General features: G+C 38.6%; 1 protein-coding gene across 1 annotated transcript in view; it reads right to left on the bottom strand.

Moving 5' to 3' along the window:
* Positions 1–7868: 7868 nt before the first annotated feature.
* The window catches only part of CDH8 (cadherin 8), a 658573-nt gene continuing 640489 nt past the window's right edge, over positions 7869–25952 (bottom strand). The window contains exons 11-12 of the mRNA XM_053699570.1: positions 13471–13722; positions 7869–9007 (exon numbers count right to left, since the gene is read on the bottom strand). Of these exons, the coding sequence (XP_053555545.1) occupies positions 8514–9007; positions 13471–13722 (746 nt within the window). The 3' untranslated portion in view covers positions 7869–8513. The remainder of the gene's footprint in view (positions 9008–13470; positions 13723–25952) is intronic.

The following is a 25952-nucleotide window of genomic DNA, read 5'->3' on the forward strand; positions in this document are numbered from 1 at the left end:
GTGTGCAGGATGTAATCTGTCCTTTCTTGAGAAAATGGAAAAAAAACGCACATTATGAGGGGATTAAAAGAAAAAGCAGACAAAATAAGGCCTAGATTTGGAGTTTGGCGGCAGCCGTGAAAACCAGCGTTAGAGGCTCCTAACGCTGGTTTTAGGCTACCTCCGGTATTTGGAGTCACTCAAAAAAGGGTCTAACGCTAACTTTTCAGCCGCAACTTTTCCATACTGCAGATCCCTTTACGTCAATTGCGTATCCTATCTTTTCAATGGGATCTTTCTAACTCCGGTCTTTAGAGTCTTGTCTGAAGTGAGCGTTAGAAATCTAACGACAAAACTCCAGCCGCAGAAAAAAGTCAGTAGTTAAGAGCTTTCTGGGCTAACTCCGGTTCATAAAGCTCTTAACTACTGTACTCTAAAGTACACTAACACCCATAAACTACCTATGTACCCCTAAACCGAGGCCCCCCCACATCGCCGCCACTCGATTACATTTTTTTAACCCCTAATCTGCCGACCGCCACCTACGTTATCCTTATGTACCCCTAATCTGCTGCCCCTAACACCGCCGACCCCTATATTATATTTATTAACCCCTAACCTGCCCCCCACAACGTCGCAGCCAGCTACCTACAATAATTAACCCCTAATCTGCCTACCGCAAAGCGCCGCCACCTACATTATAGCTATGTACCCCTAATCTGCTGCCCCTAACACCGCCGACCCCTATATTATATTTATTAACCCCTAATCTGCCCCCCACAGCGTCGCCTCCACCTGCCTACACTTATTAACCCCTAATCTGCCGAGCAGACCGCACCGCTACTATAATAAAGTTATTAACCCCTAATCCGCCTCACTAACCCTATAATAAATAGTATTAACCCCTAATCGGCCCTCCCTAACATCGCCGACACCTAACTTCAATTATTAACCCCTAATCTGCCGACCGGAGCTCACCGCTATTCTAATAAATGTATTAAACCCTAAAGCTAAGTCTAACCCTAACACTAACACCCCCCTAACTTAAATATAATTTAAATCTAACGAAATTAATTAACTCTTATTAAATAAATTATTCCTATTTAAAGCTAAATACTTACCTGTAAAATAAATCCTAATATAGCTACAATATAAATTATAATTATATTATAGCTATTTTAGGATTAATATTTATTTTACAGGCAACTTTGTATTTATTTTAACCAGGTACAATAGCTATTAAATAGTTAAGAACTATTTAATAGCTAAAATAGTTAAAATAATTACAAAATTACCTGTAAAATAAATCCTAACCTAAGTTACAATTAAACCTAACACTATACTATCATTAAATTAATTAAATAAAATACCTACAATTACCTACAATTAAACCTAACACTACACTATCAATACATTAATTAAATACAATACCTACAAATAACTACAATGAAATAAACTAACTAAAGTACAAAAAATAAAAAAGAACTAAGTTACAAAAAATAAAAAAATATTTACAAACATAAGAAAAGTATTACAACAATTTTAAACTAATTACACCTACTCTAAGCCCCCTAATAAAATAACAAAGACCCCCAAAATAAAAAATGCCCTACCCTATTCTAAATTACAAAAGTTCAAAGCTCTTTTACCTTACCAGCCCTGAACAGGGCCCTTTGCGGGGCATGCCCCAAGAAGTTCAGCTCTTTTGCCTGTAAAAAAAACATACAATACCCCCCCCCAACATTACAACCCACCACCCACATACCCCTAATCTAACCCAAACCTCCCTTAAATAAACCTAACACTAAGCCCCTGAAGATCATCCTACCTTGTCTTCACCTCACCGGGTATCACCGATCGGTCCTGGCTCCAAAATCTTCATCCAACCCAAGCAGGGGATGGCGATCCATCATCCGGTGGCTGAAGAGGTCCAGAAGAGGCTCCAAAGTCTTCATCCTATCCGGGAAGAAGAGTAGATCCGGACCGGCAACCATCATCTTCCAAGCGGCATCTTCTATCTTCATCCGATGAGGACCGGCTCCATCCTGAAGACCTCCACCACGGACCCATCTTCATCCGGCGACGTCCAACTGAAGAATGATGGTTCCTTTAAGGGACGTCATCCAAGATGGCGTCCCTCGAATTCCAATTGGCTGATAGGATTCTATCAGCCAATCGGAATTAAGGTAGGAATATTCTGATTGGCTGATGGAATCAGCCAATTAGAATCAAGATCAATCCGATTGGCTGATCCAATCAGACAATCAGATTGAGCTTGCATTCTATTGGCTGATCGGAACAGCCAATAGAATGCGAGCTCAATCTGATTGGCTGATTGGATCAGCCAATCGGATTGATCTTGATTCTGATTGGCTGATTCCATCAGCCAATAAGAATATTCCTACCTTAATTCTGTACTCTTCTTCCCGGATAGGATGAAGACTTTGGAGCCTCTTCTGGACCTCTTCAGCCACCGGATGATGGATCTCCAGCCCCCGCTTGGGTTGAATGAAGATTTTTGAGCCAGGACCGATAGGTGATACCCGGTGAGGTGAAGACAAGGTAGGATGATCTTCAGGGGCTTAGTGTTAGGTTTATTTAAGGGGGGTTTGGGTTAGATTAGGGGTATGTGAGTGGTGGGTTGTAATGTTGGGGGGGGTATTGTATGTTTTTTTTTACAGGCAAAAGAGCTGAACTTCTTGGGGCATGCCCCGCAAAGGGCCCTGTTCAGGGCTGGTAAGGTAAAAGAGCTTTGAACTTTAGTAATTTAGAATAGGGTAGGGCATTTTTTATTTTGGGGGTCTTTGTTATTTTATTAGGGGGCTTAGAGTAGGTGTAATTAGTTTAAAATTGTTGTAATATTTTTCTTATATTTTTTTATTTTTTGTAACTTAGTTCTTTTTTATTTTTTGTACTTTAGTTAGTTTATTTCATTGTAGTTATTTGTAGGTATTGTATTTAATTAATGTATTGATAGTGTAGTGTTAGGTTTAATTGTAGGTAATTGTAGGTATTTTATTTAATTAATTTAATGATAGTATAGTGTTAGGTTTAATTGTAACTTAGGTTAGGATTTATTTTACAGGTAATTTTGTAATTATTTTAACTATTTTTGCTATTAAATAGTTCTTAACTATTTAATAGCTATTGTACCTGGTTAAAATAAATACAAAGTTACCTGTAAAATAAATATTAATCCTAAAATAGCTATAATATAATTATAATTTATATTGTAGCTATATTAGGATTTATTTTACAGGTAAGTATTTAGCTTTAAATAGGAATAATTTATTTAATAAGAGTTAATTAATTTCGTTAGATTTAAATTATATTTAAGTTAGGGGGGTGTTAGTGTTAGGGTTAGACTTAGCTTTAGGGGTTAATACATTTATTAGAATAGCGGTGAGCTCCGGTCAGCAGATTAGGGGTTAATAATTGAAGTTAGGTGTCAGCGATGTTAGGGAGGGCAGATTAGGGGTTAATACTATTTATTATAGGGTTAGTGAGGCGGATTAGGGGTTAATAACTTTATTATGATAGCGGTGCGGTCCGCTCGGCAGATTAGGGGTTAATAAGTGTAGGCAGGTGGAGGCGACGTTGTGGGGGGCATATTAGGGGTTAATAAATATAATATAAGGGTCGGCGGTGTTAGGGGCAGCAGATTAGGGGTACATAAGGATAATGTAAGTAGCGGCGGTTTATGGAGCGGCAGATTAGGGGTTAAAAATAATATGCAGGGGTCAGCGATAGCGGGGGCGGCAGATTAGGGGTTAATAAGTGTAAGGCTAGGGGTGTTTAGACTCGGGGTACATGTTAGGGTGTTAGGAGCAGACGTAGGAAGTGTTTCCCCATAGCAAACAATGGGGCTGCGTTAGGAGCTGAACGCGGCTTTTTTGCAGGTGTTAGGTTTTTTTTCAGCTCAAACAGCCCCATTGTTTCCTATGGGGGAATCGTGCACGAGCACGTTTTTGAGGCTGGCCGCGTCCGTAAGCAACTCTGGTATCGAGAGTTGAAGCTGCGTTAAATATGCTCTACGCTCCTTTTTTGGAGCCTAACGCTGACATTATATGGACTCTCAATACCAGAGTTATTTTAAAGGAGCGGCCAGAAAAAAGCCAGCGTTAGCTACGCGAGTCCTTACCGACAAAACTCTAAATCTAGCCGTAAGTCATTAGTGTATGTTTCATTGTCAAACGTTAAATAAAATGTTCATTAACGCATACCAAAACAGTTTAATTTATCCTTACAGGGACAGTAAACACCTTGTAATTACAAGACATGTCTGTTGTGCTGCTGTAGAATAACATATCAGCCAAGTCTTAACACTTTACTGCAGCCACCATTTCCATTATTTGGTCCACAGATAACAAGGCTAGTTATGATGTTAGAATAAAGTGCATTGGTTTGCAGTTGTTATCTGATAAAGCCAATTAGGAAATGTATGTAGCCGGGTTATCCTTAATAAGTAATCAAGGTGCAGTTCAAGTTCAGGGAATTAAAAATTGCTCAATTTGCAGAGCTAAATTACATGAAAAGGGACCAAAATCATTAAAGTATATTGCAAAGTTGTTTCATTATGCGCAACTAAACATTTTATATACAAATATTATGGTATTTATTGTCCCTTCAAGCCTTAGAGGCCCATTTATCAAGCTCCGAATGGCGCTTGAGGGCCTGTGTTTCTGGTGAGTCTTCAGACTTGCCAGAAACGCAAGTTATGGAGTAGTACGATCGGGTTGATTGACACGCCCTGCTGGCGGTTGATTGGCCGCAAATCTGCAGGGGGCGGCGTTGCACCAGCAGCTAACAAGAGCTGCTGGTGCAATGTTGAATACGGAGAGTGTATTGCTCTCCGCATTCAGCGAGGTCTGTCCATAGTTGCCAACATTTGAAAAAAATTTCCAGGGACACTTTGCAGCTATCAATTACCTGCATGAAATTTTTAACCACACCCCCTGCCCTAAAGTCCCGCCCACTTTGCCAAACTCACATAATTAGCATAATTTAGCTCCGCCTATTTTTTATGGTTCTGAATATAATTATATATATATATATATATATATGCCCATCAAGGGCATTAGCTTTGGGCATCAGATCTGCAAGAAAGCTAAATGGTGTGTTCATTGCTGAGTTTCTATTTTCCCTTAGAAAAAAATTAGGAAGTCTATAGTGCCTAGAGGGCGGTATTAATTAGTCTGTAATCTGATGACATTGATTGTAATGTGCTGTCCCATGTGTAAATGTCCCATGTATTGCATTTATGGAATTGTTTTTTATTGCAAATTAATTATAGGTAAAAGCACCACATATCCCAAATATCCCTGAGAGGTCCCAATCGGATGTTGAGGCAAACTAATCAGAGATTCCAATTAGAAGTCATATAACACAGTTCTATCAGTCTAAAGATCAATTTGACCTTTCCCAGGGACAGGTGACACATGAGACATGTATACATGTGTCATGACTGTAAGTGACTGTCATTTAACCCCACCACTACCACTGTGTTATATACAGTTTATTTGTTATTATATCTGCTGCTGGTTGTATAAGTTTCAGATATTTTTAAGTAAAGCTTCTTCATTTTTGAATTACCCCAGATATAGTAACAAATGATCTGGCACTGTTATAAAACCAACAGATAATTATAATAACAAATAAACTGTATGTAAGTAGTAGTACATTTTGCAGTAAAGCTTCATTTTTTAATTACCCCTGATATTAGCAAATGATGCACCAATGTGTGCTGTTATTATATACAGTTTATAAGTTATTATAAATTGTATTATATAATATTTTTTTAATTACCTTATAAACACTGACTGAGTGACAAGTCAAGATGGAGTCAGTCTGAGTCACAGCATTTTTTTTAAAGAGGTGATTCACAGTCTGGTCACCTTAACAACAACAGCTGAGCAGTGAGCACATTTTTTACTGCAGGAGCTCCGGTTCAATTATGGGCTGAGCCTGAGTCTCACCGCATTGCTGGGTCCACTGATCGGCTAGACTGTGACAAGTCAAGAAAGAGTCACAGGCTGCTAGCTGCATTTTTAAAAAAAATAATCATTGGTGATTCACGGTCACCTCTTAACAAAACAGAGTGAGCAGCACATTATATTTTATTTGCAGGACTCCGGAGCCTGCCGGTTTAGTTACGGCTGAGAGTGACTCACCTCTGTCTGCTGGTCCACACTGATGTGACTGATGATCGGCTCTTATATTCTGAGAAACTTTACTTAGGGTGTGTGATAACAGAGAGACACTCTCTGTCCTCCTGTCGCCGCATGTCTGTGAGTAGGGCTGGTGCCACTGTAGTGAGCGGCAAAGCAGGGTGAGGGTGGTCACGTGATGGTGACGTAGAGGAGGTGCTGACAACGCTGCCTGATGTGCAATAGTCAAGAGAGATCATAAATTCAATGAGGAGGAGATGTCAGGAGTGGCACATGATCGCGCTAGCTTAGCAAAGCTGCAGCCTGCTACTAACTTGCCGGGACAGTCCGGGACATTAAAATGGCCGTGACAGGGTTCCAAATTCCGGGACTGTCCCGGCAAAAACGGGACAGTTGGCAAGTATGGTCTGTCAGACCTGATCCGTACTGTCAGATCAGGTCCGCCAGACCTTTGATAAATAGGCCTCTTAATCTAAAAGGAAAAAAATAGTCAAAATTATTCTTTTCAGCAAAGGATACCAGGAGAACTAAGCATATTAGATAATTGAAGTAAATTGGAAATTTGCAAAATTGTATAATCTATCTGAATCATGAAAGAACATTTTTGGTTTTCATGTCCCTTTAAAATAACTTTGGGGAAGATTTTATCAAAATTCTTAATTAAAGTCTACTGGGATTTTCACAGATAAATCATTTTTTGAGTTTTTAACTGGAACAAATTCTACATATTTTTTTAGATTTGAAAATAAATCCTATCGGCTTGAACATTAACATTAATTTGATCAAGATTGTGTAGTGTACCTTACGCTTTCCTGCAAATAGAAGTTTTAAAAAAATAAAGATAAAGCCTTCTATTTTTTTTAACTTATCCAAAGATACAAGACAAAAAAAAAAGTATTTATAAAAATATATTTCACCAAGTAGTAAACAATACAGAAGTTTCTCTGAATACAATACATGGAGTAAATAAACAAAATGATAATATAGCTTCAGAGCAAAAGTAGAAAATTAAAATGATCTGCATGTAATACTCAAATGTTTTATACAATTTCTACTTATAATTGCAAATTTAATAAGATTGCAGCCTCTAGTGCCACCATATTTGTGTGCAAGATTTCTGGTGCATAACTGTGCAGAACTATCCATATCATAGAAAGGAAACGTTGCTAATAAAAGCACTAAAATTATATACACTGAATTATTATTATTTTGTTTGCTCTAATACACCAGATAACTACAAGCATGATTCTTTCACTGTACAGTGTAATGTGTAAAACTCTAAAATCCTAAAGATGAAATATTCACATGAACTTGTTTACTTCCAGATGTTTGTGCTTATAATAAAAAAACACCATATATCATATTGTATTATTTTTTTCTTGAATGAAATATAAAACTGACAAAGTTTCCAATGAAAAAAAAACTTCCACTCCTACCAGCCTTTTCTTAAAATTCAACTACTGCAAATATATGTTGCACATTTTCATATAACGCCTGGTGTAATAATATTCTCTATTAAATGTTAAAATGTATATGTATTTTACAATATATACTTTAGAAAAAAAAGACAGTTATAGATTTTTATATTATTTCTGAATTTTAAATTGAAAAAAATAAAAGCACTGAAATAAAAACAAGCAAAATAACATTTGTATAGAGTGATAAATAAATAACATTTGAGCAACAGAAATGTATTTTTTAATTAAAAACATAGGCATTTTTTTTAAGGTTTATAATTTTCTTTTGATAAAACTCTGTGAAATAATGGTTCCTTGGGGTTGGGGGCAATGTCTCTTGGTCTGGACTTTTGTAGGACTATCAGTTTTATTACTAGCGATAAAACGTGGATATTTTAAGGCTCAAAACACATGTAAGCATGATATTCAGTCAGTGGTTTTGTGGCCACCAAGTAGAAGCCAACAGGGCAATACAAATTATAAAAAAATCATTAGATGACCAGATATTGCTTTAGTAGATTCCTTTGTCAAAATGTTGCAGTAGACTATATTAGTAGAAGACATTATGCCAGAGCAACAATCAGATCCATAGTTCAGGAAAAAAATGTCACCTTATTTTCCCATATTTTTCAGGACATCCCAGATGCCAAACTTAATCTCCATGTCGGTCCAAGTGAATATTGAACATCCAATGACTTCTAGATACGTCACAGACTTGACTTTAAACTCCACAAGACTGACCCCCTAACGTACACATTTTTGGTTCAACATTACAATGTAGTTGATTTTTTTTTCAGATGACTGGTGCTAATTTGTCTCTAATACAAGTGGCCACATTAGTCATCACTAATAATGACCCTAAAATATTACAGAATTATTGAGTCTGGAATGCAAAAATGTTGGTTCATTGTCAAGTTTCTCTGTCACTTTCTCCAACTGAGTAAAGTTCCCCAAGTCTTTTAAAACGAGGACCCCAATCACTGAGGTAGTCAAAATTTTGATCTGAGTCTGATGTTGAAGATTCCAAAGAGCTGAGAGAACCGGCCACTGATCCTCTGCCTTCATACCCGTATATCTGTATAGAGTCATAGGGTGGTGCAGTGGGATCATTGTCAGCCTCATGAAGCCTTACGTTAATAAATTCATCCACATCAACTCCATTTGGAGTAGATGTGTGACCGTGCCTTGGCATAAACTGAAAATCTGGTTTTATATCCTTACGAGGTAAATAGCCATTAATTCCATCTGGATTCTGTAGGGTAGCAATATCAAAAGCCTCAGTATCCTCTTCGCCTCCACCTTCATCATCATAGCGAATTATATTTTCACGGACATCTTCATCATCCTTAATTATAAGAGGCTCATTCTTATGTCTTCTTAGAGTCACAAAAAGAACCACGATTACTGCAAGATAGAGATATTACAGTATTACACATTGAAAGATATAAAACATGGATGTTAATTAAAATCTCTCCAAATTAATCAACATCCAACTATTTTTAGTCACTAAACTAGAGCTAATATTTTATATTTTTACTGAAAGTACATTTTTTTTTACATATCTTAAGATGAATTGGAGCATTTGTAATATTATATTTGATAAGAGACTAGCAGGGAATATATGAAGTACTCTGTCTTTGTTCATTTTTGCTCCATTATTTTAATTCATTTGTTCCCATTAAAACAGTATGCAGCTGCTTAAAACTTTTATATTTTTTCTTTCACACAGCGTGTAATCCACCTACCATAACTTTCTGTAAAAGTGCTAAAATGAATGCTGGATTTAGTGAAGTTATCAATCAAAGCATCTAACATTGGAGCTATTGTGTCGTACATTTTTTTTTTCATTTTATCTTACACATATAACTTTTTGTATGGATAATTTTAAATGATGTTTTATATTCTAGTAAAGGATCATGCAATGTTGTTATTAAACTGACATTAAACCCCTATATCATAGCATATATCAGCATTTAAAGGGAAATACAAATGCAAAAAGAAAATGCTTAAATTAACTTTTTCATTTTGTATAAAGACATGACCAGTGACAAGAGGTATAAGTGTTCAGCTACCATTACATCAAGCTTCCAATAGTGCCTTGCTGCTCATGATCATACCTATGTATTATTTTCAACAAAGGATACCAAGTGAATGAAGAAAATTTAAAAATAGAAGTTAATTAAAGAATCTCTAAAAATGGCATGCTCTGTCTGAATCATGAAAGGTATTAAAATAATTCAACACTGTCATTTTGTTAACATAATTTACAGGGTTTTGCAAATCAAAGGAAATTTGGCCTGGTGGCTTTCATGTTTCTAGTCTCTTTTGTTTATAGCCAATTATGGACAGATGTAAATTAGCTTGTGCTCTGATCTCACCAATCATTGTGCAGAATGTTGCAGGCTCAAGTACTATTCGCCATACTTATATACTTATGATGGAAACACTCCAGCCTTTTTGGAGGGATTAGAACAAATATATTTTTTTCCGAGGTATTAAAAGCAAGCAAACTAAATAATGATTGTACATTATAATACTAGTTTATTTTTATTAATTACATTTTTTAACAAGGACCTTGAATGTTGAGTTGGATGTCCCTTTAAGTTATGCCTTTACAAATCATTAGCAGTTTTAATACCTTTTATGATACAAAGAAAAATTGTCCTACAATTGTAACCCTCAATTTTGTTTCTAATGTATTGCAAATAAAGTTTTCTTTTTTTGAATCTAGCAACAAATAACATTTTCCATAAGAATAAAATGCAATATTATTCAGTATGTTAGCTTGCTGATAATTAACAATCAGCATTGTATTTACTTGAAGCAATTTAGGTTTCTGCAAAATATTTCTGTTTGAATGTGAGTGCTACACAAGCACCATTTTATGATGACAGGCAATACACACTGATAATGTGAACTGAATAGAAGGTTATAGGACGGTGATTGGAATTCCACTAGTAATTATTGTCTGTAAATAAGATACTGGACAGTCTTATACTAACTTCCAGTCTGGTCAATATAAATCTCTTTTTACAGAAAACCAAATGATTACAATCCAGATAAGTAATCAAATGATAATGATTACACCAGCGGCCGAGGAAAGTAGAAAAAAAAATGGAAAATTTGAGATGTTCTTTTTAATACCAATTCTTCAATGCCTTGGGACGTGTTTTTATTTAACAAATAAAAAAAATGGCACAATTAAAGGGCTACTAAAGTCAAAATTAAACTTTCATGAGTCAGATAGAGCACACAGTTATAAAGAACTTTCAAATTCTCATAATTTATCTAAATATGCACAATCTTTTTATATGCACACTTTCTAAGGTACCAGTGTGTGCAAGATTGACAGAATATACATCTAAGCATTTTGTGATTGGCTGATGGCTGTCGCATGATGCAGTGTGAAGCAAAACTACTTATATTAAATTCAAACTAAGTGGCTTTTGTATTGTCTATTTATTATGCATTAATTGATTATGATATTCTACTGTTTTTAGTGGTCCTTTATCTGAATCTTACTCATCAAAGTCAACAAAGTAATCAAACTAATGAGTCTCTGTAGCAAATATTAATCCAATTAAAGTGACATGTAACATTTTTTTAATCATGTACATGAAAGGCTGTGAAATTAACAGAAAATGCATGACTGTGTACAGCTGGGTCCTGGAACTCTATGGCCCACTGGCTGACAGAGACAACTCCAATAGAAAAAATGGTTATTCAGTGCATTCATATCAATTTAAAAAAAAATAAAAATGGAGTGTACTACATTTGGAAATACTGTTGGTGGCAGCACACATATGTCTGGTGTCACTGTCTTACCAGATGTGTTCAGCTACAGTAGGTCCCAGTAGTGCATTGCTACTCTGAAGCTTACTTTAACTATGATTTTAACATATAAAGTAAATCAGAGAAGGTGCCTCAGCTCATTACAGCAAATACCACACAAAGGAGTCAAGCAAGAAAAAGACTCACATTTGGGGAAGCACAATAAAGTGTATAGGCATGCCGGATCTCCAGAGCCACCCGGCTGACTCGCCTTCCGTAACAGGAACATTGTGCAGCCATCTGTAGGAGAGTCCAACATATGACCGGAGTTACCCCGAGTAGGATATAATACCATGTATCAAGCTTGATACATAATGTTATATCAATAAACACTTTATTACTGGTTATTTGTAGAGCGCCAACAGATTCCGCAGCGCTAACTTTTTATACATTCCACTACTCTGTATATCAATTGATGCTGTTAAGTGACGATTCAATTGCATTCCTAATCCAGGTAACTCTGTCAGATGTTGAACTATTCCTGTTACGGAAGGCGAGATAGTCAGGTGACTGAGGATCCGGCCTACCTATACCACACTTTATTGTGCTTCACCAAATGTGAGTTGTTTTCTGGCTTTACTTCTATGTGCAGTATTTGCTGTAATATGTTATGAGGCACCTTCTCCGATTTACTTCATAGGATTCTCATGGCGGATGGCCTGACACTTGAGAAGAGCTTCCTGAGCATATTCAGCCTCTATTGGTCTGACATATCGCCTTTGGATTGGGCAATATACCACTATCATCACCAGCACTTTTTAGCCTATTATTGGCGTCCCTGTTTGTATTACTTTGTGTATAAATATGTATAATTGTAACCTCTTTGCAAGAGACAAAAACATAGTGATATGCAAGCAATAGTGCAATAATAAAATACTCTAACACATTAAATCACTTTCTTTTTGCACTTTTTTTTGTCCTTTTAAGGCAGAAAAGCAATCTGTACAATCAAAAAAACTTATTGAGATTTGATGCCTCAGAACATCAACAGTTAAAGAACAGACATATAGCACAATAACATATTCTTAATTTTTAGGTTTACATCTACTATCTTGATCTCACAAAGGCTATGGGGCCGACTTATCAACTTCCGCTGCTCCATAACTGGTCTGCCTGCTCTGAGGCTGCGGACATCAATCAACCTGATCCTATACGATCGGGCTAAATGACACCCCCTGCAGATTCACGGCCAATCAGCTGCTAGCAGGGGGTGTCAATTAGCACATTGCTTGTGCAATGATAAATGCCGACAGCGTATGCTGTTGGCATTCATCGATGTCTGTCGGACATGATCCGCTGAGCAGATCATGTTGGACAGACCGATGATAAATCAGCCCCTATATATATATATATATATATATATATATATATATATATATATATATCCATACAGTCATGGAAAAAAAAGAAAATACACCTTCTGAATTCTATGGTTTTAGGTAACAGGACATAATAACAATCATCTGGCCCTTAGCAGTGCTTAAAATTAGGTAAATACAACCTCAGATGAACAACAACACATGACAAATTACACTGTGTCATGATTTATTGAACAAAAATAAAGCCAAGATGCAAATCATGCCAAAGCATAATCTCCTCTGATTTATAAAATGTTAAGCTATTACATCCCAGGAAGCTCAAAACCTTTTCAAAGTAAAAGTTTTCTTTTCAGAAATCTAAAACATTTTACTTGAGGTCCGCTAAAACCAATTATTAAAATTTCACTTGCTGAGGAAAAAATATTGAATGAATAACAGAGCCCCTTTTGAGGAACTTATTGCTACTTTCTATTTTTTCTTTTTTAATTTAGTAATTGAATTGAACTATAAATCTGTACCTAAACATCAAAATCTTTACTTTCTTTAACTATACAAGTTTGATTATAAATTGCTAAAAAAAAATAGACACCTGGGATTTTTTTTTATCCATCTTTTCAGTTCTGGACAGCTTTCAAATGTTAAACTAGATGTGTTTATCTAAGAGTTATTTATGAACCAGAAAAATGTTGAACAGCAGGCAACAAGAGAAATACGTACCTAGAAGCAGTATGATGCATGCTAAAATAGCTATTAAGGCTCCCATACTGAGTCCAATTGGAAGAACATACGCTTCAGCATTACATGACTGGACTACTCCGTCACTGCTGCAACCACAGACGCGTATTGTCAGGGTACTGGTACTGCTCAGAGGGGGATTACCACTGTCACTTATGATGATTGGTAAAAGGTATACTTCTTGTTTCAGGCGATTAAATCCATTATGTCTGGCCAAAATACTAAGGGAATTATCTAGTGGGGAAAAAAAAAAAAAAAAACACAACAATAAAACAATGAATATGAAACATACATATATTATTTTTTGAAGCCAACATGTTGTTTAAAAAACAACAAAAACCTTTTACACTTGTCATATCACATTTAATAATTTATACTTTTTAGTTTGCATGAATTATGTTCTTTCTATTGTTTTGTTTCCTTTTGCTCATTTCAATAAAGTTAATATATTCTGCTAACCTTGGAAATATATACACATTGGAATGCATTCATTAAATAGAATAGGCATATGTTGTACAATGAATAGATTTGTATAAAGTCAAATATAGTCAAAGTATAGTATAGTAAGTTCTGAGCTTGCCTATGAATAGTCTAATTGGAATAATTCAGATGTGTAGATACTGAAAGATAATCTAATAAGTAAGACTGCAGGATCTTTTAGATTTCTGTATGTAATGTATTTTAAATCTGTATCATGTCCTAACCATGCTCAAATTCCTAAAGTAGCTTCACTATGTCATGATAATCAGAATCAGGGGTGGAACTACCATTGCTGCCGCAGCTGCAGTGGAACCAGGTTCCAAATGGGGGAGAGGCCCTTTAACAGCCAATTTATACATAGGCATGTGCCTATGTGGTCATTACCTGTGTATAGATACTCATCATTATCATACTGCTCCACAACTCATCAGTGTATAGATATTAATATCTGTATACAGTGCAGCATGTTCACTATTAGTGTAAAGATATTCATCATATTTATACAGAGCAGTGTACTCATCAGGTTATTATGTATAGAAACTCAATCCATTATGCTAACTGCCAGCGTTTAAATACGCAGTATCATTATAAAGTGCACCATGCTCATTGTCGGTGTGTAGGTGTGTATATATATATATATATAAATATATATATATATATATATATATATACACACATATAAATATATACACATATAAATATATATATATATATATATATATATATATATATATATATAAAACATCAAAGAAAAGGAATCCAGCGAACCATCTTGAAAACATGAACTTATTTATTGGACATCAGGTACACAATCACCACACCAACATGAAAATGATAAAAAAAATAGCTTATGCCATCAGATTAAGCCATAGCCGGTCTTACGCGTTTCGGCTAAGAATGCCTTAATCATAGACCATGCAGCTACATCCGGCGTTAACCCTTATATAGCCAAAGGAAAATTAGTCACTAGGGTCAACAGCTGTTTCTGAAAATGTAAGCCATTTCGGACATATCAAATGCATAAACATTAAGTGAAACATACTGTATTAGTGCCACCAGGTTATTGCATTTAAACCATAAGCTTGGGTTGATTTTTCCCTTAACACAGAACACTTTTTAATCACAATGAATATTTAAATAAGGTAGGTAACATTAATAAATACCTCTACCAACAATTCAATACCGGGACACTAGAACCAACACAAAGTAGTCTCTAGTATAACATTGCTATCAGCACTCAGTTAGCCATGAAAGGAAAATAATCATGATATAGCACAGTTAACTTCAAATATTAATTAATTCTAAGTTGCTCAGGATAAATTTGCTTACCATATCAGGCATTCTTCTATTATTTTCCCCAGTGCTATTATACTAAAGTTATTTTATACTTACAGCTAACTGGCTTAAATCATAATAAAGTGTCCTGATGGAATGTATACCCTTGCTACATGTAGTGTTAAAAACCTAGTCATAAAGACCTGACATTGTTAATAAGATGTATTTAGAGTAGAAATAGTGTATTCTTATTTTTACATTTAGAGCTGCCAATGATTAATTATATCTCCTGTAGCATTAAATCCCTGCGGACGTCTAGTCCGCAGGGTGAAGATCCAGAATGCCTCCCTATGTAATAGTTTAGCAATTCTGTCTCCCCCTCGCGGAGTGTTTCTTATAAGTTCAATAACTTGCCATCTAAATGTTTTGACCACTTTGTGATGTACTGTTATGAAGTGGTGAACCAGATCAGAGACATCTATATCCTTTTCAATGTTATTAAGGTGTTCTCTGATCCGGAACCTCACCTCACGGGTCGTGCAACCCACATACTGTTTATTGCACTCTGTACACTCTGCTACATATATAACATATGTGGTTCTACAGTTTGTACAATTAGAGAGAAAAAACACCCTTTGTGTGACCCTAGACTGGAAACGATTGGTCACATTTGTATGGCTGCAAGCAATGCAGGCTGTGAAGTGGCACTTAAAGTGTCCTTTTACTGAAAGCCAACTACTCCCACTCGTGTGTGGTTTCTTGAGCATACTTGGGGCTAGGATATTACCTATAGTTCGTCCTCTTTTGGGGACAAAATTGCAGCCTTCCTCTACAAAGCTTTTGAGACCTACATCACCCGTTAACACTGTGAAGTGTTTTTCTATGATGCCACATATTTCTCTGAATTGTGGACTAAAGGTAGTGGTAAAGGTGGGTCTATTTAAATCAAAAGACTCACTTTGATTTATACCCTTCTTTTGGAGCATGCTGGATCGCTCCATTCTATTAACTTCCACATACGCCCTTTTTACAATTTTTGGGTGATAGCCTCTTTCCAGTAATTGTGTCTTGAGATTAATTGCTTCCCTCTGGAAATCAGAGTAAAGGGAGCAATTCCTCTTTAATCTAATCATCTGTCCTTTTGCCACTCCAAACCCAGTACGTCTTGGATGACTGGATTTGGCATGCAAAATCGTATTGGATGTAATGGGCTTCCTATATAAGGTTGTTATTACTTCCTGATTAATATGATCACCAGTAAGAGTAACATCCAAATATGGAATTGTCAGTTTCTCCCAAGCAAACGTAAATTGCAAGTTCACTCTGTTTGTATTTAAATATTCATGAAATTGCACTGCTTCTTCCTTTGACCCAGTCCACACGAAAAGCAAGTCGTCTATATACCTCTTGTATGACTTGATCTTGCTTCTCTGTGTGTTCAGTTCTCCAAAGACGTGGGACCTCTCCCACCAGCCCATGAAAAGTTTTGCATAGGCTGGGGCAAATTTAGCGCCCATCGCGGTCCCACCTCTCTGGAGAAAGAAATTATCTTCAAATTTGAAATAATTGTGACTCAAGAGAAATTGTAGTACTCTCAATATGTATGCCTTTAAGTTCTCATCATAGTTGCTATACATGTCTAATGAGAACCTAATGGATTCTAGACCAAATTCGTGTGGAATACACAAATAAAGGCCCACCACATCCACCGTAATCCATGAACAGTCTGTGTCCCAATTGACTTGTTCAATGCTGTTCAACAGATGGGTGGTATCCCTCAAGTAGGAGGGCAGCTGCAGAACCAAGGGTTGCAGGAGGGACTCAACCCAGGAAGAAATCCTCTCGAATAAAGACCCAATGCCTGAAACAATGGGCCTCCCCCTCACCTCCTCCAAGGTTTTGTGCACCTTGGGGAGGTGATGGAAAATCGGGATAGATGGTGTTTTAACATTTAGATATTCATAGGTATCCAGGTCAATGAGACCCTCCTGCAAACCATCATCTAGAAGGTCCAATAATTGCAATTTAAAGGTTGGAGTAGGATCTCTGGATAGAGTTTGATATACAGTTATATCAATAATTTGACGCTCTGCTTCCTGTATGTATTTCACTCTGTCAAGCACTACAATGCTGCCCCCCTTATCCGCCTGTCTAATAACTATTCCATCTTTCTCTTTAAGAGAATCCAAAGCTAATTTCTGTTGATGGCTCAGATTAGGGGGGTCAGCTCTGTGGTACTTTGACAATAGTATAAGATCATCCTCAACCAACTTATGGAAGGCCTCGAGGAAAGGACCTCTTTCTTTGGTAGGATAAAAAACCGAACATGGTTTATAACCACTATGTTCAGTCTTTACAAAAGAATTAGCATCACCTGACGCAAAGAAAAGATCCTGCAGAAGCTTGCTTCCTTAAAATCAATTGTATCAATTATAGGGGGTATATCCTTATATATCTCTTGTGTAGTTGAAGAAGGGGCCTGATTTTCCCCAGTGTTCCCCCTGTTCAAAAATAACTTTTTTAATGTGAGATCTCTCACCAAACGATTAACATCCGTAATCGTCTCAAACAGATCAAAGGGAACACTGGGGACAAATCCTAACCCCATACCTAAGAGGGAAATTTCATCCTCACTAAGCATGGTTCCAGACAAATTCACAATTTTTATATTTTGTATTTGTTGTAATGACCCCTTCCTCTCCTGCCCCTTTGGGCTCTTCCTACGCCTCTTCCCCCTCCTCCTTCTGTTTCCATCCTCCCCTGTCCTAAAGGCTGCTGGCTAGTGCCATGTGGATTTAGACATGACTTAACAGGAGCTCTAAGTGTAGAAAAATCACTATCCTGATTACTGAGAAACTCCCTACATCTCACTGAGGTTTCTGCTTGAGATGTATCTCTCTGACTATTCCTGGTGATAATGGGTTCAAACCTAGGTTGAGCCTGTTCAGTTGTTGTTCTCTGTGTCTTAGATTTGCGCTTTACTATCCCTCTAGTTTCTTCTTCTTCTGACTGTTCACTTGAACCACTCTTAGCTAAATGGAGATTTGATTCCTGATCACTGGCATCAGAATCAGAAAAGGTGACTCTCTTGTCTATATTTGCAGCTTTAGTTTTGTTTGTATAGTTAGACCCTTTCTTCTTTGATCTATTTTTCCTTTTTGAGATATGCCAATCATAAACTCTATTATTCATATAATCTTCATTATCATGGTTAAACTTTCTAAGCTTGAAATTGTCTAATTCTGTTCTAAATAAATCAACACTCTCCTTCAACATCTTATCCAGATCATCATAATTAGGGTGCTCAATGTACTCATTAAGTTGTAATTGTATGGCCTCTAATTCCTCTCTAACTTTAATTAACTGCTTGTCCTTAATTCTGATAATAATGCCCATCAAGACTTTTGAGCACTCAGTAAGTGCTCCATTCCATTCATTCATATATATATATATATATGATTTGGTAAAGCAGTTTTTTAGATATTGGAGATTGAAAAAACAGGAGTATGAGTTGAAAATCCCTTAGACTTAACATTGGAGATCTAGACATGTTTATCTGAGATTTGTTTCAAACCTGGTATTTGAATACATTGTGTGGTGAGGGTCTGCCGTTACATTGGGCGAAAAAACATAAATTATGCTTACCTGATAATTTTGTTTTAATCGAGGGGAGGAGAGTCTACGTCTTAATTAATTACTGTTGGGAACCTGGCCACCAGAAGGAGGCAAAGACACCCCAGCCAAAGCCTTAAATACCTCCCCCACTTCCCTCATCCCCCAGTCATTCTGCCGAGGGAACAAGGAACAGTAGGAGAAATATCAGGGTATAAATGGTGCCAGAAGATGAATAAATTTAGGTCCGCCCATCGGAGATATGGGCAGGAGCCATGGACACCCCTCCCCTCGATGGAAACAAAATTATCAGGTAAGCATAATTTATGTTTTCATTCTAAAGGGGAGGAGAGTCCATGGCTTCATTCAGCCTGCAAAACCTTTCTCCCAAAAACAGCTTCCGCATAAGCAAAAACGTTGCATTTGTAAAACTTTGTTAAAATGTATAAGGAAGACCAGGTAGCCGCCTTACAAATTTTCTCAATAGAGGCCTTATTCTTGAAGGCCCAAGACGAAGCCACAGTTCTAGTTGAATGAGCTGTGATCCTCTGAGGAGGCTCATGTCCCGCTGTCTCGTAAGCAAAGCGAATCAATCCTCAACCAAAAGGACTGAGAAGTAGCAGGGCCCTTGCTCCTTGCGCTTCCCAGAATACACAACAAAAAGAGATGTAGACTGCCTGAAATACTTAGTAGCCTGAAGATAGAACTTCAAGGGACGAACCACATCCAGGTTATAAAGTAACCGCTCCTTAGAAGAAGAAGGGTTAGGACACAAAAAAGGTACAACTATTTCCTGATTCATGTTACGGTTAGACACCACCTTGGGAAGAAACCCCAACCCAGTGCAAAGCACAGTCTTATCCGCATGAAACACCATATAAGGTGGCTCACTTTGCAAGGCAGCCAGTTCAGATACTCTGCATTCCGATGCAATAACCAACAGGAAAAGAACCTTCCAGGACAGAATCTTAATGTCAATGGAATGCATAGGTTCAAACAGGAGCCCTCTGCAAAACCTTAAAGGGACATTATACACTCATTTTTTCTTTGCATAAATGTTTTGTAGATGATCTATTTATATAGCCCATAAAGGTTTTTTTTTTAAATAAATGTATAGTTTTGATTATTTTTAAATAACATTGCTCTGATTTTCAGACTCCTAACCAAGCCCCAAAGTTTTATGTGAATACCATCAGCTACCTTCTCCAGCTTGCTCCTGTTTGTGTAAAGGATCTTTTCATATGCAAAAGAAGGGGGAGGGGGGAGTGTCTTATTTGCCACTTGCAGTGGGCTTTCCAACTGCCTTTTCAACAGAGCCAAACTGACAGCTTCTAAGTAAGTTTTTAAACAGTTTTATACTGGATTTTTATATCAGTATCTGTTCATCTTATTCTTTATAGTAGTGTCTATTACATGCAGTTATATGAAAATGAGTGTATACTGTCCCTTTAAGGACCAAGTTTAAGCTCCAAGGGGGAGAAGACTGCCTAAAGACAGGCCTGAATCTAGACAGAGCCTGAACAAAAGATTGGATGTCAGGGAGATCAGCGAGTCTCCTATGCATCAAGACTGATAATGCCGAAATATGTCCCTTTAAGGAATTAGCGGCAAGACCCTTCTCCAAACCGTCTTGGAGAAAGGACCGAATCCTGGATACCTTCACCTTGTGCCAAGGATATCCCTGCTTCTCACTCCAGGACAAGTAAGTCCTCCACACCTTATGGTTGATGCGACGAGTGAATGGCTTCCTTGCCTGAATTAGAGAATCAATCACACTTTCAGAAAAGTCACTCTTGGCCAAGACTAGGCATTCAATCTCCACAAAGTCAGCCTCAGAGAATATAGATTTCAATGTTGAAAAGGGCCCTCTTCCAGCAGATCCCTGCGACAGGGTAACCTTCACAGCGGAGAGGACGACATCCCCACCAGATCCGTAAACCACGTTCTCTGCGGCCATGAAGGAGCAATCAAAATGGCTGAGGCCCTCTCCTGTTTGATGCGTGCCACTACACGAGGTAGAAGTGGTAACGGTGGAAAAATGTAAGCTAGGCTGAATCCCCAAGGAACCACTAAGGCATCTATTAGCTCTGCCTGGGGATCCTTGGACCTTGACCCCTATCGGAGTAGCTTGCAAATTGAGTCTGGATGCCATAAGATCTATCTCCGGCGTTCCCCATCTGTGAGAAATCTCCGCAAACTTCAGGGTGAAGAGACCCCCGGATGGAAGGATTGTCTGCTGAGAAAGTCCGCTTCCCAGTTCTCCACACCTGGAATGTGAATTGCCGAGAGCGAGCAGTTGTGGGACTCTGCCCACTCCAAGATCTGAGACACCTCCCTCATTGCGAGCAAGCTCATGGTAAATGATGGTTGATGTAAGCCACTGAGGTAATGTTGTCGGTCTGGAATCTGATGAAGCTGACCGACCCCAGAGAAGGCCATGCCTTCAGAGCATTGTAAATTGCTTGGAGTTCCAGGATGTTTATCGGAAGAAGAGACTCCTCCCGGGTCCATTTTTCTTGTGCCATCCTGGCACCCCAAACAGCTCCCCATCCTGCCAGACTGGCGTCCATGGTCACAATTTCCCAGGACAGTCTCAAGAAGGATGTCCCCATGGACAGTTGCACCGGACTGATCCACCAAGAGAGGGAGTACCGAGTCCGAGCATCCATGGATATCAGCTGTCTCAACATGCACAATTGAAGAGGGCTGAGATGGAACCTGGCAAATAGGATGACATCTATGCTTGAAACCATGAGACCTATCACTTCCATACATTGAGCCACCAAGGGGCTTGTGGAGGACTGAAGGGCAAGACAGGTGGACGCAATCTTCCTGCGTCGCTGATCTGTGAGAAATATTTTCATGGACATAGAGTGTATTATCGTGCCCAGGAACTCCACCCTGTTGCTGGGAACCAGAGAACTCTTTCCCTAGTTGATCTTCCAACCGTGAGATTGGAGCAAAAGAAGAAGAGCCCTCGAATGATCCTTTGTGAGGCAGAGTGATGGCACCTGAACTAGGATGTGGTCCAGACAAGGTGCCACCACAATGCCCCTGGATCTGGCCACTGCCAGCAGTGCCCCCAGAATCTTCATGAAGACTCTCAGGGTCATCGCCAGAACAAAAGGAAGGGCCACAAACTGGAAGTGTTGGTCCAAAAACGCAAATCTTAGGAACCTCAAGTGGTCCCTGTGAATTAGCACATGAAGGTAAGCATCCTTCAAGTCTATAGTCGTCATAAACTGTCCCTCTTGCACTAGAGGCAGGATATATTTGATTGTTTCCATTTTGAATGATGGAACACTCAGAAACTTGTTCAAACACTTTAGGTCCAAAATTGGGTGGAACGTGCCCTCCTTCTTTGGAACCACGAAAAGATTGGAATAGTACCCTATACTCCTCTCTGCTAGGGGTACTGTTACAATAACCCAGAAAGAGGTGAGATCTCTCACACACTCTAGAAAGGCCTCTCTCTTTTCTGGTCTTGAAGACAGGTTTGACAGGAGGAATCTGCCCCGGGCGGATGGGATCTGAACCTTATCCTGTAACCCTTGGCAACAACTTCCAGAACCCAAGGGTCTTGAACATCCTGCAACTCAGCCTCTGAAAATATAGATAATCTGACCCCTACTTGATCCTGAGACCAGTCGGGGGCCGCCCCTTCATGCCGATTTCGACTCGGTGGGCTTCTTGCTCTGCTTAGACTTGTTCCAAGATTGAGCCGGCTTCCAAGTTCCCTTGGACTGGTCTACTTTTGCGGCGGGCTGCTGGCGCTGGGCCTTGCCTGCAGACCAAGATTTTAGCCACAGAGCCCTGTGAGCTAAAACAGAAAAACCTGACACCTTAGCATTCATGCGAATAATTTGCATATTGGCATCGCAGATGAAAGATTTGGCGACCTTCAGTGCCTTAATCTTATCCTGTATCTCGTCGATGGAAGTCTCCCCCTCGGCCATTTCACACAGGGATTCACACCAATATGTCGCAGTTCCAGCGACCGCCACAACGGCCGCTGCTAGCTGAAAAACAAACCCTGTGTGCTGAAACATCTTTCTAAATATGTTTTCCAGCTTTTTATCCATGGGCTCTTTGAATGACAAACTATCCTCGAGTGGAATAGTTGTCCATTTTGCGAGCGTAGAGATAGCCCCATCCACCTTAGGAATGGTCCTCCACAGCTCAAGCTGAGAGTCCGGAATGGGGAACAGTTTCTTAAAAGAAGAAGAAGGGGAAAAGGAAGAACCTAATCACTCCCATTCATTCTTAATAATGTTTGCCATCTTAACAGAAACCGGGAAGGTCTGGGGCACTACCCTGTCCTCGTACAACTTATCAAGCTTAGGAATTGCAGGTTCCTCTGGGATCTTAGGTTCCGGAACCTCCAGAGTAGCAAGCACCTGCCACAGCAAAAAGTACAAATTCTCCATCCTAAACCTAAAACCAGGCTCCTCCTCAGCCGGAGGTTTAGATGACACAGACTTCGACCCAGAAGGGGCCTCCTCCGAAGAGTCGGAGTGGGCTTCTTCATTGCACAGAGCCTCTGGGATTTCCATCGACGTAGACAAACCCTTGGTCGGGCTGCCATGATACACCCTATGCTTGCACTTAGCAGAACGTGGTAAGGCATGGATCACTTTTGAAACTGCCGATTCCAGTTGGTCCGCAAAGTCTGACGGCCAACGAATCTCCCTCAAAGGAGTTGGACCCCGGGGCGCTGCATGTGCAATCGGAGATGAATGCAGGGAACACACCTCACGGGACGAAGAACCCTCAGAGGTGGATGGCTCAGTAGTACTAGACATCCGTTTACATTTAGATGTTGTAACTTTATCAAGGCATGTGGAACATAGTTGAGCAGGATGATCTACTAGGACCTCCTCACAATAAACACAGGAATGAGAATTTTTAAAGAGGGAGAACCCTCTAACGCGTCAGAGTCCTCCATAACTTCCGCTTATGTTTGGACTAGCTTAATTTACCACCTTTATACCTTCAATCGCCGGGCACTCATCACCTTCAAGGACCCGGACTATAGAAACTGTTACGTCTCCTGCGCCACAGATCAACAGAGGAAGAGAGATAGGTATATCGGTCACATGGAGTGCCTGGCAGGACCGCCCCTGCACTAAGGAAAAAGACGCCAAAAAGGGCCATGCAATATTCCTGCAAGTAACCTGAAAGTTCCGCACATTGCCAGAGTCTCATCTCGCACATAACACAGCAATGACACAATAAACAATATCATGTATAAACCCCCATGTTCAATAATCCCCTTTCCAGAAATATTAATAGTTGATTCTTTAAAGATAAAAAGACATCACACTGTGACCCTGTCTTCCATGTTATCATTATTAATAAAAAATGAAACAATCTTACCAGAATCTATGCCGTGGAACAGGAACACGGCCCTTCAAGTGTGACAGGTTAGTAGCCTCGCTCCTGACATGGACTTGTGTGCAGAAAGCAGGCAGCAAAACTCGTCAACGCTGATTGCTTGTGGAGCTGTTAATATGAGTCGGGATGGATTCGTAGAAGGACTCTTCCTGCATCTCCGGACTCTAACTTTCGCCCAGGCTCTCACTGAGAGGCTGACAGGACTACTTAAAACTCCAGTCCCAATGCGAAGAGTACTACCCTCCATAAGAAACTACTCTGAATCTCCAGCACTTCTCTGCCATCCTCCTGTGACAAAAGGCAAAGAATGACTGGGGGATTAGGGAAGTGGGAAAGGTATCTAAGCCTTTGGCTGGGTTGTCTTTGCATCCTCCTGGTGGCCAGGTTCTTAAAGAGACAGTATACTGTAAAATAGTTTTCCCCTTAATGTGTTTACAATTGCTTTTTTTACCAACTGCAGAGTAAAAAATGTATGAAAATTAGTTTTTTAAGGTTTATTTCTGTATATTAAAGCTCTGATTTTGTGTTTTGAAGCCACAATCTAATAAAATGGGTTGAGCTTGTAGGTATAATTAGATCTCATTACTTTATCACATTGTGTTCATATACCTGATTCTTTATCTTATATCTGTCCATAAAACAATCACCAGTTCTTGGAGAGAACAATGGAAAATTAACATTGTATTACCTTATCTCTGCTATAGCCCACTGGGAGTGTCATTTCTTCTGCTGGCTGTGTTTACAAAGCTTATCTATAGCTTGGACCTGCAGACACAAACTTTCAGAATAGGTGGGGAATGGGATACCACATGCTAAATCAACTATTTCAAATGCCAATATAAGGGTAAAGGAGCTACTTGTAAACAATTTAATACACTCCAGCAGGTAAAGTGGATCCTTGGGATCAAATTAAAGGGGAGAAACATTTTGAGTAAACTGTCCCTTTATTTCCCAACAGTAATGATTGAAGCCATGGATTCTACTCCCCTTTAGATGGAAATTGTGTGATTAGTAGTTCAAGGTGGCGCAATAAGCACATTTGTGCGTGTGCATGTTGTATTGCTTTTGTAGACGTTGATTCTGTGTGCCTGGTAAGTGTAAGGTGAGAGCGGGTTTGTATGAAAAATTCAAGATTTGAAATGTTCATATCTTTGGAGTGGAATTACATATCTTGTTGAAATTTCACAGTTAGATCCAGACTATGAATAACAATCAAACTGGGAAATGTCAATATATGTTCTTTTTTTAAAAAAATATTACAGTATACTCTACACTTTTATGACACTTTACATTCACCTAATTTAGCATTAAAGGGACAGTATACACTCATTTTCATATAACTGCATGTAATAGACACTACTATAAAGAATAAGATGCACAGATACTGATATTAAAATCCAGTATAAAACTGTTTAAAGACTAACTTAGAAGCTGTCAGTTTGGCTCTGTTGAAAAGGTAGCTGGAAAGCCCACTGCAAGTGGCAAATAAGACACCCCCCCCCCTCCCCCTTCTTTTGCATATGAAAAGACCCTTTACACAAACAGGAGCAAGCTGGAGAAGGTAGCTGACGGTATTCACATAAAACTTTGGGGCTTGGTTAGGAGTCTGAAAGTCAGAGCAATGTTATTTAAAAATAAGCAAAACTATACATTTATTTTTTTTAAAAACTTTATGGGCTTTATAAATAGATCATCTACAAAAC

The sequence above is a fragment of the Bombina bombina genome, chromosome 1 (genome assembly GCF_027579735.1).
Source record: "Bombina bombina isolate aBomBom1 chromosome 1, aBomBom1.pri, whole genome shotgun sequence".
NCBI classification, from domain to species: Eukaryota; Metazoa; Chordata; class Amphibia; order Anura; family Bombinatoridae; genus Bombina; species Bombina bombina.